This window comes from Primulina eburnea, chromosome 17 (assembly GCF_022965805.1).
Source record: "Primulina eburnea isolate SZY01 chromosome 17, ASM2296580v1, whole genome shotgun sequence".
Lineage (NCBI taxonomy): Eukaryota > Viridiplantae > Streptophyta > Magnoliopsida > Lamiales > Gesneriaceae > Primulina > Primulina eburnea.
This window is the reverse complement of record NC_133117.1, coordinates 10,417,366-10,433,139: the sequence shown is the minus strand read 5'-3', so window position 1 is coordinate 10,433,139 and position 15,774 is coordinate 10,417,366. Positions and strand designations below refer to the sequence as shown.

The 15,774-nt window shown below is 36.8% G+C and overlaps 1 protein-coding gene across 1 annotated transcript; it reads right to left on the bottom strand.

The window, feature by feature from the left end:
- Nucleotides 1–1,496: 1,496 nt before the first annotated feature.
- On the bottom strand, nucleotides 1,497–2,973 carry LOC140817856 (uncharacterized). Its single transcript, XM_073177648.1, has 4 exons — nucleotides 2,746–2,973; nucleotides 2,212–2,666; nucleotides 2,046–2,106; nucleotides 1,497–1,694 (listed from the first exon to the last, which is right to left on the bottom strand). Exons 1-4 carry the CDS (start codon nucleotides 2,866–2,868, stop codon nucleotides 1,497–1,499), a joined length of 837 nt encoding a protein of 278 aa, XP_073033749.1. The 5' UTR covers nucleotides 2,869–2,973.
- Nucleotides 2,974–15,774: the final 12,801 nt, after the last annotated feature.

The following is a 15,774-nucleotide window of genomic DNA, read 5'->3' as shown; positions in this document are numbered from 1 at the left end:
AAAGTTGTTGCACATTGCAAAAATTTATAAGCCTTTCGAGTTTTATAACGCATACAATGAATTTAGGAATAATTATCCTGAGGCAGCGCAATTTTTGGACGAGAGAGATTCACTTGATAAATGAACTCGAGCTTATTGTCTAATGACCCATTACAATATTATGACGACAAATGGGGTTGAGTCGATCAATGCTAGACTACTTGAAGAAAGGAAGCTGCCAATCATTACACTTTTAGATTCTTTGCAGAAACTGAACTCATCTTGGTTTGCCCGATATCGCCACGCATCAATTGTAAGTAACACTAATTTGACCCCTACCATCGAGGGGATTCTTCGTAGCAGGTTCAATGATGCCTAGGGAATGCAAGTTTTTGAATTAGGAAGTCTGGAGTTCGATGTTAGGAGCCGTGGACATTCGGCCATAGTGGACCTGGAATAAAAAAGATGCACATGTCGAGTTTTTGATATTGATAGAATCCCATATGCTCATGACATTGCAGCCAGTTGGTTAGCAAAGATTGATATATATGATCTGTGTTCAGAGTACTATTCTACAATGTCATGGTGCATGGCTTACTCAGAGACTGTTTACCCTGTTCCGGAAGAAAATGAATGGCCACGCAAAATTAATTTTCCATTGGAGTTGCCTCTTTTGTTAGAGAAGAGAGTTGGCAGAAGAAAACAAAATAGAATTCCTTCAATCGGTGAATTCAGCAAAATATAGAAGCATAGGCTGGAAGTTTGGGTCGACCCAAAAGCACCATGGGTCGACCCAAAGGCTGGAAAGTTTGGGTCAACTTGTAACTTGTGGGCCGACCCAAAGGTTGAACTTCGGTCGACCATTTTTTTAGGGTCGACCCAAAGGATGGAGCTTTGGGTCGACCCTTGCTTGCTTGTGGGTCGACCCATGCAAGCTTGTGGGTCGACCCAAAGTTCCACCTTTGGGTCGACCCAAAAGCAAGCAAGGGTCGACCCAAAGTTACGGCCTTTGGTACATAAATTTTGTTTTTGTGTCGATCTTAAACTTCCGGCCCAAATTGCTAGTACGTGCATAATTTTTTTTAATTGATATTCAAATTGTCGAAAAAATGTAACATAAATGTAAATTGTGATTCTGTGATTCATATGTAACATAACTCTGATTTCGTGATTCACATGTTAAAACATTTAACATGTTTGTGAAATAACGATTCATATTTTTTAATATGTAACATAACTCTGATTATGAAATTACGATTCATATAATATGTTTGTGAAATAACGATTCATATTTTTTAAAATGTAACATAATTGTGAGATTGTTATTCACATGTTAAAACATAAAACATGATTGTGAAATTACGATTCATATTTTTTAAAAAGTAACATAACTCTGATTTCGTGATTCACATGTTAAAACAGTGAAATAACGATTCATATTTTTTAAAATGTAACATAACTTTGATTTCGTGATTCACATGTTAAAACATATAACATGTTTGTGAAACCCTAAAACCCTAAACCCTAAACCCCAAAGCAACATGGGTCGACCCAGATATGAAGAGGGGTTGACCCAGATATGAACATGGGTCGACCCAAAAGCGCAGTGTGGGTTGAATCAAAAGCAGAGTGGTCGACCAAAACGAACCAAAAGCACCATGGTCGACCCAAATATCAACAAGGGTCGACCAAAACCACAGTGGTCGAACAAAAATCTGGTCGACCAAAAAGATTTTTGTTCGAGCCAAAAGATTTTTGGTCGACCCAAATATCAACAAGGGTCGACCAAAACCACAGCCAAAAGCACCATGGTCGACCCAGAAATCAACAAGTTCGACCAAAAATCAATAGAGTCGACAAAGTTAGGCATATCGACTCACAATCAACATGGTCGACACAAAACACAAGTAAATTCGACCCAAACCAACAATAGAACAAAAACAATGTCCAATAACTACATATAATTTTCCAATACATCATAACAATGTCCAATCATTATCGAACATATTACAAGCTAAAAAATATCTAAACTCAGATAATATTCTATCATCTAAAGTTAGTACTACTTGCTCACTCTTCCTCGGCAAAGAGTATCCAACAACCGCTAATACAAAAATGCTCAAGAATCTTCATTGTGAAAAAAGAAAATAAAAAAAGAAGTTATTATTTACGTACAAATAATAAAAATAATAATGAAGTTATTATATTTTAAATAGAAAGATGACAACTTACTGTTTAATCTTCGATCTAAATTCATCATGTAGCTTTATGTACCATGCCCTCTCAGAGTGTGGGTTGTTCCCAACAATGGATAGCAGACGAGCAGTGTTTATAAGCATAGGATCTATGTCCTCATTCAGAGCTTTGACGTTGGGGTCGTGCCTCCGCTGCAAGTCAAATATACTGCACTTATTCACCCCTTTCACGAGTTTTAACAAAAACCAGTACCCATGTCTGTAGACAGGGATGAGAATTCTTCGTGGCTTTTCCCACGAGAGGCAAGGCCATTTTGGATCAATACCTTTGACTATATCCACCAGATTTCCGTTGACAAATTTGTCTTCATCTTGAGCCAATAACGACATCCAAGTGTAGAAATGCCCACCCATCAAAGACACATCTGGAGACATCACTTCAGGATGTCGGAGCTGCATCTCAAGCAATCCCCGAAGAGCTTCGACCATGAGCTGCATTTGACAAAAGAATAGGTTTTCAAAGTTTAAAGATAAGTATGAATGCTGATATAAATGAGTTGTAAATGCTTACAAAGCTAGTGACAAGCGAGTTTGCGATCACCACGGGACCGTAGAACGTCTTCTCGTATTTGTCGTAAAAGCCTTTAATCTTACTTGGCGAACTCACGAGTATCGAGGCCCTAACTCGCGCCATCGAGATGTTTACCTTCAAAGTCACGCTCTCTGCAAGTGGCCTCACACCGTCATCTATAAATGCCCCAAACAGACGGTTAGCTGTGTAAATTGATAATTATTACAACTTTAATGCTAATAGGAATAGATAAAATGTCGTGAACTAACTTCTCGACCTGCTCGCCTTGCCAACTGCCATAGCCGCATCACGAGTTACCTGGATATCTAAAACAAAAATTTTATTGAGTAATATACTATACATATGAAATGTCTGCCCTTTTTTATTGCTTTAAAAGTACTAGAATTTTTTTTTCCGGCCAATCTAATAAAATGTTTTTATAAAATATTTTGCCCTTTTAAAATAAAACCTCAACCAACTAGCATTTAAAAATTCAAGTGAAATAGTCATAATGTGATAGGATCGGTTGTCGTAACAAGAGTGTTCAGAAGGGGGGTTGAATAAACACTTACAATTAAAATTGTTCTTTAATAATATTTGAGTTCAGTTTGTTGACAAACTGAATCTTGGAATCTTGTTGGTCAATAACAATCAGTTAAACTAGAGTAGTTGCGGAAATCAACTGACTGAAAGATATAATACGAAACTGAAAGAAATATGCAAGAGTTGTTTCTGGATGTTCGGAGAATTTAATTACTCCTACGTCACCCCTTCTATCACAAGGATAGGATATTCACTAAAAGACTTTGATCAAGTACAACACTTGTACAGACCCACTTCAGTTTGGACTTACTACTGCCAAAACTGAAACTCTTAGTTCTGCACAATATTCTCAGTGCGTAACTGATATTAGCACAATTGAATCTAACAACTTTTACAGAGTGCTAATAAGCTCAGATTGTAGCCTTGATTGCTACGAATAATTCAAATGAGAGTGAGCTAAGATTTTGACAGAGTAACAACAAGTTTAAGATTGAGTGATCGTTATTTCTTCTTTTTCTTCTGCCATATTTATACTCTTCTTTTCCAACGGTAATCTTGAGATAAATTTGAATCTTTGTATCCGTTGGTTTCCACTTGATTATTCCTTCGATATTGTTTGCTTCATTTATTGTAATTCGGCGTCTTGATTGCTTTGTCCGGAATGCGTTGTTTTAAGTAGTCTTGGTTGTTGTGCGGCGCTCTTGTAATCTGTTATGTCTTCTTTGATCTTTCCCGAGACATCTTCAGTTGAGAGACTTTTAAGGCATTCGGCTGAATGTTTTAACTGATCAGTTCCAACTGATCAGTTTACTTTGTATCATTGTATCAGCTGATTTCATTTGATAAGTTCAGTTGCCGAATTTTCTTGCGCGTATCAGTTGATTCATATTTTGTTAATCGATTGATTCATGTTTTGTCAAACTCTTGAATCTAGTTTCCAAAAATTTCCCCCTTTATGGTGTTTGACAAAACCAAGTGGTTTAAGATCAAATAACTGAGCTCTTTGTTGATAATAGATTACGCAACTGAATCATAAAATAACTGGATTCCTTGTAGATAACATAAAATCTGAGAATATAATATCAGTTGATTCTAATAATCTGATTAATTCTTCTTCTGCTGCATTAATTCTTCTTCAGCTGCTGTTCTTCCCCATTTTTGTCAAACAACTCCATTTTATCTGATAACTTTCGAGCGTCAATGGAAAGAAGTTTTACATCTGATGAGATACTTGTGGCAACAGTTGTGAGGGAGGTCTGCAGCAATTCTATTTTATTTGAGACAGAGGTTTCCAGTCGCTCAACTCTCTGACTGATTACATCCTGAGTTATAAAGAGTGAGTTAGCTAGCCCCTTCTTTATTTCACGCACAGTTCTGCTAAGAGAATTCATGTTGGCTTGAAGAGCGTTTAGTTTTGCCGAGTCAAATTCAGTCGAAGAATCTAATTTGACAGTATGAGACAGTTGTTCTAATTGAATTTTCTTGATTTCAGCGAGCATCTGCTGCATATTGTACTGTATGTTCTGGATTTCTTCAAGCACAACATCCATTTCTGTGGATTGAATTGGAGGGCGCTGACTTGTCGTTTCTGAATGCTTCGATGTTTGTCCAAAAAGAACTAATACTTGATTAGTTTCCATTGTTCCAGCCATAGGCTGATAGGCTGAGCTGGAATGTTTTCTTGAATTTGAGATGATGAACGTTGGCTTTGATCAAGAAATGGACTGTCTGGCTTAATGATGGAGATGGATGGTTCATACATAGGGGCCTCCTGTGGAGAATTAACTGAACATTGTTCTTGCTCCTTTGATTCGGTGAGCAACTGACCTTATACATGTTCAGCAGTTTCTTGTTCTGAGGGTTTTGATTGTTCATCAGTTTGAATGTCTTGTTCAGCAGAACTTTCTGGCTGAACTGGTGCTTCAGTTTGAGCTTTTTCCGATTCAGTTATTTTTTTTCTGAAGTTTGGTTTGGCACTTCAGTTTGATCTTCAGTTTGAGCAGATATAAGTTTTTCAGCAATAAGTGACTCAGCTGGTGCTTCAGATGATTTCTTAATGTCTTGCTCTGGTTGTTCAGCTAAATGGGTAACTGAGTCATAATGTATTCCCTCTAGCTGAGCTTCCAAGGTAACAGCTTGAATGATTTCATCAATGTTTGCCAAGGATAGTTCTGCTTCAAAATATAGCTGATGTTCTGTCTGAGAGGAATGAGGCGTTCCCTGAACTGGATTTTCAGTTGCCTGTTGTGGAGATGGTTCTTTTTGTGGAGAGGAGGATAAATCTTTTTCAGTATTTGAGTTGGGGGGTTTGTCTTGAAGAACTAGTTCCTGATCTTTTTCCCAAAATCTGATTTCACTCAGCAGACTACTAAGATCCGTGTCCAATTGAGTGAACACAGCTCTATCATTGTATGCAGTTGGACTTGTTGGATTGTAGTTGGACTTCAGCTTTGCTACCATTCTTGTTAGATTTTTGACGCGAATCTGATCAAAGAAATATTTCTGCCTTTCTAATGCCTGTGGAATTGTAGCAGCTTTGACTACTTTCATCACAATCGCTTCTAGCTTGATGAACTTTTTCAGTTGAGATCTATGCTTCAGTTCTTTGGCAAAGATTTCTGTTCTGAAGCTTTTCCAAACAATCGAAAGATTTTAATTGTGATGTGGCAAATGTATTGACCTGTTCCCAAACTAGGTCAATGTGTGTTTGAATGACATTGGATGGCCGGGATTCTTCAACCAGCTTGCCTTTTCCTTTGTCAGTTGAGAGAATGTGAGGAAGATCCATTCCAGAATGTGTGGAGTGCACTGGTTCCCTTAATATTACTCCTTTAGATCTGGCTCTAGGCAGGATGGTAGGGCGATTTACAAGAGTCAAGGGAGCTCTTACCTTAGCTGGTGTCTTAGCTTTGGTAACTGAATCATCAGGTGAGACTACTTGCAAGGGGATAGCTTGAATGGGCTGTTGAGCAGCTGATTGAATAATTTTCTCAGGTGGAATGTCTTCCACTGTTGTTATTGGTTTGGTTCTTTGAGTCCTTGGTCTCTTGACAAGCTTAGGGGAAGGAGTTTTCTCTGAATCTGATTCACTGAGAATCAGTTTCCTTTTTGTTGTTTTGGCCTTCTTGACTGGTGATGGCTCAACCTCTGGTTTCGTTTTTGATGGCAAGGTGTTTTTGGCAGTAAAGACCTTGAATTTTGATGATGTTTCAGCATTTTCAGCTACCAAACCCTTCAGTTTTAACAGATAACTGATTTGGATGGCAAAGCCACATGACTGTTTGGATGACTTGAGCATATTCTTCAAGATGTTAAAAAGAATATATCTCCAATTTGCTTTCTTTTCACCCATGATTATGGTCATTACCTGGAAATTTTCGAGTGTAAGACCAGCATAAGAACCGGCTTTTGCTAATATTCCCTTTGCCACGATATCAGCTAACAACTGAATTTCTGGTTTCAGTTCCTTCTTTGGATCGGAAACCTTGATTTTCCGTCCATCAACAGATAATCAAGACTGCATTTCTTCAATATCCTGAGTTTTTACTTCAGAAAAGCTGACATAACCATCAGTTGGCAGAGAGAAGATTTCTCCGAAAGCTTCTTCAGAAAGGAGTAGCAACTGATCTTTAATAGTAACAGAGATAGTGTCATTAGCAGTGATAAATCCCTTCCGATAGAATTCATTGACCTCCTTGAGGTATATCTTCTGAGAAGATTGTCCTAATAACATCCTGAGACCTGCCGACTCAAGCTTTAGGAATACATTCTTAATTTCTGCTTCTTGAATCGATAGAACCGAGTTAAAATCGATGACCATCGCATTCAAAATATGGGCTGGGATCTGGTTTGCCATTTCGGAAAGTGTAGTGATCTGCAAATTGAAGAGAATAAGTTCTGAAATTTGTATACTCTTAGAAACTGATTGTAATTTTGAAGAATAAAACTGAAATGAAGCGGGCAAAATGCTTTTGTTCGTGACTGTTCAAATTCTGGACACGTGTCAGCCCGGGATATTTTTTGAATAAAAATGTGTGCACGTGTGCTGTAATCGTGTGTATATAATAATGAGCGGTTTTAAAATATGCCACGTCATAAAAATTTAGTCACGTCATTTGATTTGGAATATAATAAGTTTTTAATTGGTTAACTTATGTGAGAAGATTTGTAAAATTTTCAAACTGAACGATCAGTTGGGAAACTGATTCAAGTCAGTTGAGAATTCACAAACGATTGTCTTCCCAGTTAACTTCTTTAAAAACTGACATTCCCCCTAGATTGGTGCATATAATAATTAAAGTAGTGCTACAAAATAATTTTAAGAGTCATAGAGGTTATTGGTTTTGCTGAAACGTTGATGACTCTTCAGCTTTCTTGATATTATGCTATAAATAGAAATGGCTCAACTAGTTTAAGACATATCTTCCAAAACATTAAAAAATGTCTGATACAGGTGACTCAAGTCTTTCTCGCTTTTCTGTGGAGGCCAGGAAGGCCGAGATAGAAGACGAAGTCTTCTATGAAAGTCTGCATTACTGGGAGCGATTACAGGAGCTTGAGCTCTTATACAACTCTGGAGAGGCCACCACTCCTGAATTGGTGGTAGAACTGAATCAAGTGCGAAAGCACTTGAATATTGCTGTGTGGGTGGACGTCTTCAAGGACGATCACATGTATCAGCTGATGCTCCGCAAGGAATTGAAGATCCTGAGGTGCATAGCTCATTCTCATAGCTTTCGCATGACTGCTCCTTCTTCTCTATCTGTTTGGTTGAAAATTTGGATAATTGTTGTGGAGAAGAAGTATGATGATGTAATCCAGACCAACATTTATAAGTAATGAAATATTTATCTGATTTTAACTCTGTTTTTTTGCAAATAATATATTTCATCAGTTGTGATATGTAAACAAATTATATGATGAGAAACTAACTGTCATATGTTGATCATGAACTGGGACTATTTAAACAACTATTAACAGAATTCAAACAAGTGTCAGTTGACAATGAACAACTGATAACTTAAAGTCCTTGGTAAATGTGAAAGACGCATTAATTGACTTGAGACTCTTCAGCTTCTCCAACGTCATTTTCCTATAAATAAGATGATAGTGATAAAAATGTGATGCAATATCAGTTCAAAAATATTTCAATATGTCTGATTCTGATGCATGCAGCAGCACTCATGTTCATATTACTGAGCAGTCAACCCCTCGTTTAAAAAATATCAAGAGAAATATGGAGATATATGTTTTTCAGAAGGTGATGTCAACATGGGAAAAGATTCATGAGTTGAAGAGGGTGAGTGACAGTGGTGCTATTCCTACTCGTGCTCAGGAGGCAAGAGCACTGAAATACCTTGAACGTTTTGAAGTTAGACATGTTAGGGATTTGGTTGAAGACAAATGTCTTTTGGAGGCGATGCTATGGAAGGAGTGGCATGTTGTTGATAAGATTTCGAAATCTAGGGCATTTTCAAGAGTTCGAATTTATGAGTTAAATGATTGGGTTAGGGCGTGTCTAGATTCAGTTGATTCCATGATATCTTCTGTAAAATGGGAACGTTGGTATTCTTAATGAAGTGTTATTTTCAATTTGTTGTGTTCTTATTTTCTGCATATAATTCTGTTAGTGAAGCAATATTACTAATAATTTCTAAGATAAATCAATTAAACCAAGAATATTTCGAAATTAAGAAAACTTAGCCTCGGGTAATGGTTTTGTGAAGATGTCAGCTGCTTGCTGTTCAGTTGAAATATATTCTAGTCGAATATCCTTCTTTAACGCATGATCCCTAATGAAGTGATGCCTGACATCTATATGCTTGGTCCTTGAGTGAAGAACTGGATTATAAGTGATGGCAATTGTGCTGGTATTATCACAAAATATGGGCGATTCAGTTGACGTTACTCCATAATCCTTCAGTTGTTGCTGAATCCAGATCAGTTGTGCACAACAACTACCAGCAGGAAGATATTCTGCTTCTGTTGTTGAGGTAGCTATGGATGTCTGCTTCTTGCTGAACCAAGAGATCAGTCTGTCTCCTAAGAACTGACAAGATCCACTTGTACTTTTGCAATCAAGCTTACATCCTGCATAATCTGCGTCTGAATATACAACTAAATTGAAGGTGGAGTCTTTGGAATACCATAGCCCAACATTTTGCGTGTCCTTAAGATATCTCAGAATTTTTTTAGCAGCTGAGAAATGTGATTGCTTAGGATTTGCTTGAAATCTGGCACACATACAGACAGCAAAAACAATATCAGGTCGACTGCCTGTTAGGTACAACAATGAACCTATTAATCCTCTATATAATGTCACCTCTACTGATATTTCCCCTTCGTCAGTATCTAGTTTAACTGATGAGCTCATGGGAGTAGTTGCAGCTGAGCATGATTCCATACCAAATTTCTTTAGCAACTCCTTTGTATATTTTGTTTGACTAATGAATATACCAGTTTCCAGTTGCTTCACTTGCAGTCCAAGAAAAAATGTCAGTTCACCCATCATACTCATTTCGAATTTGTCCTGCATTAACTTAGCTAATTTTTCGCACAATTTGGGGTTAGTTGACCCAAATATTATGTCATCAACATAAATTTGAACTAATAGAATATGATTATTTTTAGTAAATTTGAACAAGATCTTATCAACTGATCCGACTGTAAAGTCATGATCAGTTAGGAATTTTGAAAGAGTTTCGTACCAAGCCCTGGGAGCTTGTTTAAGACCATATAATGCTTTGTTCAAATAGTATACATGATCAGGAAGTTTGTGATTTACAAAACCTGGAGGTTGTTCAACATATACTTCTTCTTGTAACTGACCATTTAGGAATGCACTCTTCACATCCATCTGGTAAACTTTGAAGTTTTTGTGAGATGCATAAGCAAGAAATATTCTGATTGCTTCCAATCTTGCAACTGGAGCATACGTCTCATCGTAGTCAATTCCTTCTTCTTGCCTATATCCTTGTGCTACTAGTCTTGCTTTGTTGCGTATAACTGAACCGTCCTCGTTAAGTTTATTCCTGTACACCCATTTTGTACCTACAATGGTTTTTGAAGTTGGTCTTGGAACTAAGTTCCAGACGTTATTGTGAGTGTACTGATTCAGCTCTTCTTGCATAGTATTTACCCAGTTAGGATCAGCAAGAGCTTCATCAGTTTTCTTTGGTTCCATTTGTGAGACAAAGGCTGAATGAATAAATAAATTTAACATTTGATTGCGAGTTCTTACTGGGTCAGATGGATTTCCTATTACCAGTTGTGGTGGATGTGATTTTCTCCATCTGTACTCTGCATTTGTTGCATCAGCAACTTCTTCAGTTGGTAACTGAATGCAGTTTTCAGCTTCAGTTGATGCCTTGTCAGCTGGTATTTGAATGTTATCAGTTTGATTTAATAACTGATTGTCAGCATTGACTTCCTGCTCATTTAATTGATCTAATATCTCTGGTTCTGGTGTTTGAAAGATGTTTTGATCATTATGACTTCCATCTTTGTCATCATCTTCCAAACTGATATCTGTAAATCGATCAGCTAGCTCAACTTGATCAGTTGGCTCATCAGTTAGTACAGTTTCATCAAAATCAACATGCGCAGATTCTTCAACATTTAAAGTTTTCTTATTAAAGACTCTATAAGCTATACTAACTGATGAATATCCAAGGAATATTCCTTCTGCAGATTTGGCATCGAATGCTTTTAAGTAATTTTTACCATTAACATGAATAAAACATCTACAGCCGAATATTTTGAAATAAGTGATTATACTTTTTCTTCCATGCCAGATCTCATATGGTGTTTTCATATGATTTTTATTAATCATTGATCTGTTCTGAGTATAACATGCAGTGTTTACTGCTTCTGCCCAAAATCTTTGAGAAATACGAGAATCAGCAAGCATTGTTTTAGCAGCTTCTTTAAGGGTTCGATTTCTTCTCTCAGCTACACCGTTTTGCTAAGGAGTTCTTGCTGCTGAGAGCTCATGCCTGATTCCAGCATTTTCTAGAAAGCTTGAAAGTGTTTGATTTATGAATTCAGTTCCTCGATCAGATTTTGTTCGATCAATCCCAACTGATTTTTCATTTAAAAGTCTTTTAAAGAGTTTGATCAGTTGTGCAGCCGTATGTTCTTTGGATTTGAGAAAGATAACCCAGGTAAATCTTGAAAAATCATCTACGACCACCAAGGTGTATTTCATTCCCCCTAAGCTCATGACTGGTATTGGACCGAAGAGATCCATGTGCAATAGTTCTAAGCATCGGGACGAAGATTTACAGCCCTTGTTTTTGAAAGAAGATTGTACTTGTTTTCCATACTGACATGCTGAGCAAAGTTTTTCTTTTGAAAAATTTATTTTGGGCAAACCAGTTACAAGTTCATGATTACTCAGATAGGCAATGGATTTAAAGTTTAGATGATTTAACCTTTTATGCCACAACCAGTTTTGAGATGATTTTGAAGCAATAAAGCATACTGGTGAATGAGGCTGTTCATTCCAACTGACTTTATATGTGTTTCCACATCGTTTGCCAGTTAGTATGATTTCATCAGTTGATGCTTTAACTGAGCATGAGATTTTATCAAATTGTACCGAGAATCCATTGTCGCATAACTGACTGATGCTAATCAAGTTATACTTCAGATTATCTACTAATAAAACATCTTTAATAGTAAAGTTACCAGGGATAAGCTTACCCTTACCCACGGTTTTACCTTTGGAATTATCTCTGAAACTGATGTTTGGACCACTATATTTGGTCAGTTGAGATAGCATACTTGCATCTCCTGTCATATGTCGTGAGCAACCGCTGTCCAAATACCATATTGAATTTTTATTTGTACCTGTTACCTGCAAGCACACACATAATATGATTTGGTACCCATATCTATTTGGGTCCAAAACTTATTAGTCCCTTTGGAACCCATACTTGGATTAGTTTAACTGACTTTCCAGTAGCTGTATTCCAAATGGTTTTTCTCGGCTTTTGTGTGCTTGGTGAGTATTGTACAGATGATAAAGTATGTGTTTTAGTCTTATTCAACTGATTGTTCAATCTGTATCTCTTCTGAACTGGCTTGCAGTTATAGTAATTGATATAGCCATTCGAATAGTTTTTGTGAAATCTTTTTGATGACCCGCTTTGTGAATTAGTTGAAAGCTTTTGACTATAGCCAATCTCATATCTTCTAGCCTTGTTCAACTTCTCAGTAGGTTGTTCAATCAGTTTACTGGGCTCAATTTGTTCTTGTACCACTGCTGATTTGACAAAGTGAATGTACTTCCCTTTGTTCATTGTCAGCTTTGGTTGAGTATAATTTGAAAACGTTTCTCCTTGATTACGGAACTCTAAACCAGTTTTATCAGAAACTGATTTTTGTGAATTCTGCAACTCATTCAGTGCAGTAGACGATTTATTCCAAGATTGAATGAGTTCAGTCTGTTTTGAATTTTCAAGGATCAATTTCTGGATCAGTGACTGATCTTTCTTTCTCTCTGCTTTTAACTCAGAAATTTCTCTTTTTAGACTCAGCCCATCAACTGATTCATCAGTTTTGGTTTTATTGTCCATGGGATCATTTTGCTTTGACTTTATTTCCTCAAATGATGATGCAAGTTTTTGGTACTCATTTACCATTTCATGCAATGTTAAAATGAAAACTTCTCGTGTAAAATCAGTTGAACTAAAATCAAATACCTGTTGACTTGTAGATTCTGCTTCTGTATCATTGGCCATTAGACATTTGACTTCCTCTTCATCACTTGAGCTATATGAGCTTTCTGGTTCTGATTCGTCACTATCAGTTTCTGCCCATTTGGATTTGTTCTCTTCAGCTAATAGAACCTCATGTTTCTTTCTGTAGATTTTCTTACCATCTCTGGGTCTTCTCTTATGCTCATGTGATTTCTTTCTTCTGTCAGTTGATCCTTGACTGTCCTTTTTAGGTTTAGGACAGTCAGCAATGTAATGACCTGTTTTGCCACAATTGTAGCAAGCATTTGTTTCTTCTTTGGAATTATTTCTCTGGTATTGCTTCTGAAAGTTTCCTTGGTTCTTTCTCATGAACCTCCCAAACTTTTTGATGAATAAAGACATAGCATCATTGCTTAACTGATCAGCAGATTTCTTGGCTGAACTGGTTGGTTCAGTTCTGACAGCTGCTAAAGCAGTTGTAGGAGTAGGAGTAGATGGTTCTCTTTCTCTGTTCTGCAATTCAAAGTCATAAGCTTTTAAATCAGCGAATAGATCATGAAGTTCGATCTGGTTTAAGTCTTTACACTCTCTCATGGCCATAGTTTTGACATCTCATTCCTTTGGAAGGCCTCTCATAACTTTCAGTGCAACTTCTTTGTTTGTATACACTTTTCCAAGTGCATTTAATTCATTGAAAATACTGCTCACCCTTTCATCATACTCATTCATTGATTCTCCAACCTTCATTTTGATATTGTCAAATTTCTGAACAACAAAAGAGAGTTTATTTTCTTTTGTTTGGTCATTTCCTTCATATAAATGAATCAACTTTTCCCAAATTTCTTTTGCTGTTTTGCACATCTTTATTTTGTTGAATGTTGCTTTGTCCAGTGTTTTGTACAGAGTATCTTTGGCCACATTGTCAAGATTGGCTTTTCTTTTGTCCTCAGTTGTCCACTATTCTCTGGGCTTTTGAATTCTCTGTGGTGCTCCTTCAGTTATGGCAATTGTTGTGTTTGCTTTTAGAATCTTCATGGGTCCGTCTGTTATGACATACCACATGTCATCATCTTGTGCAGCTAAGTGAGCCTGCATTCTGATTTTTCAGTCATCGAAATCTTCTCTTGAGAACATAGGAATTTTATTGAATGAAGTCATGCTAGCAGATTTATAGATCAGAAGTATTCAAGAACAAGATTCAACCGCTCTGATACCACTTGATAGGATCGGTTGTCGTAACAAGAGTGTTTAGAAAGGGGGGGTTGAATAAACACTTACAATTAAAATTGTTTTTTAATAATATTTGAGTTCAGTTTGGTGACAAACTGAATCTTGGAATCTTGTTGGTCAATAACAATCAGTTAAACTAGAGTAGTTGCGGAAATTAACTGACTGAAAGATAGAATACGAAACTGAAAGAAATATGCAAGAGTTGTTTCTGGATGTTCGGAGAATTTAATTACTCCTACGTCACCCCTTCTATCACAAGGATAGGACATTCACTAAAAGACTTTGATCAAGTACAATACTTGTGCAAACCCACTTCAGTTTGGACTTACTACTGCCAAAACTGAAACTCTTAGTTCTGCACAATATTCTCAGTGCGTAACTGATATTAGCACAATTGAATCTAACAACTTTTACAGAGTGCTAATAAGTTCAGATTGTAGCCTTGATTACTACGAATAATTCAAATGAGAGTGAGCTAAGATTTTGACAGAGTAACATCAAGTTTAAGATTGAGTGATCGTTATTTCTTCTTTTTCTTCTGCCATATTTATACTCTTCTTTTCCAACGGTAATATTGAGATAAATTTGAATCTTTGTATCCGTTGGTTTCCACTTGATTATTCCTTCGACATTGTTTGCTTCATTTATTTTAATTCGGTGTCTTGATTGCTTTGTCCGGAATGCATTGTTTTAAGTAGTCTTGGTTGTTGTGCGGCGCTCTTGTAATCTGTTATGTCTTCTTTGTTCTTTCCCGAGACATCTTCAGTTGAGAGACTTTTTAGGCATTCGGCTGAATGTTTTAACTGATTAGTTCCAACTGATCAGTTTACTTTGTATCATTGTATCAGCTGATTTCAGTTGATTAGTTCCGTTGCCGAATTTGCTTGCGCGTATCAGTTGATTCATATTTTGTTAATCGATTGATTCATGTTTTGTCAAACTCCAGAATCTAGTTTCCAACATAATGTAAAATCGTCTACTGTTTTACCAAACCTAAAAAGCAATATTTTGAAAAGTAAAGTCCATACTAAACCTCTCAAAAATCTCTCAAAAGCATAATGAAATAATCTTAAAAATCTTTAACTTAAATCAGTAATCATAAAGCGTAATGCGAAAATAGTAGCGCTGGTCCTCGGGTTGTGTGCACCTTCAGTCCAATCAGGTCAACCATCAAGACCTCCACCAAACTCACCTGCATCCATCACACCTAGTGAGTCTAAAGACTCAACACACCATAATCTTTATAACAAATAATACGTATAAAACCACATGCAACAGTGAAAATAGTTTTAGGTAAAAATAACATTTCATGACATGCATAAATATCCTTGATCTTTTTCCTTATCATAACATAAAACATTTTTAACATGATCATAAAAATTTTCCTTTTCCTTTTCCTTTTGTTGAATTCAGATCGTTAATTGTGACTTTCCTGATCATGATCATGAGGGTCGATGGATCCATCTATGTATAACCATAGTACTGGGCGGCGGGGGACACCAGCAACACTCTCACCGGTCAACTGGGCCCTGGCCTATCAAGATTCGAATAGAAA

Coding starts and splice junctions, on each gene's coding strand:
- LOC140817856 (XM_073177648.1), bottom strand. CDS start 2,868: ATGGCGCGAGTTAGGGCCTCGATACTCGTGAGTTCGCCAAGTAAGATT. Junction 2,667..2,745: donor ACTCGCTTGTCACTAGCTTT/GTAAGCATTTAC, acceptor TGTCAAATGCAG/CTCATGGTCGAAGCTCTTCG. Junction 2,107..2,211: donor TTTAGATCGAAGATTAAACA/GTAAGTTGTCAT, acceptor TTCACAATGAAG/ATTCTTGAGCATTTTTGTAT.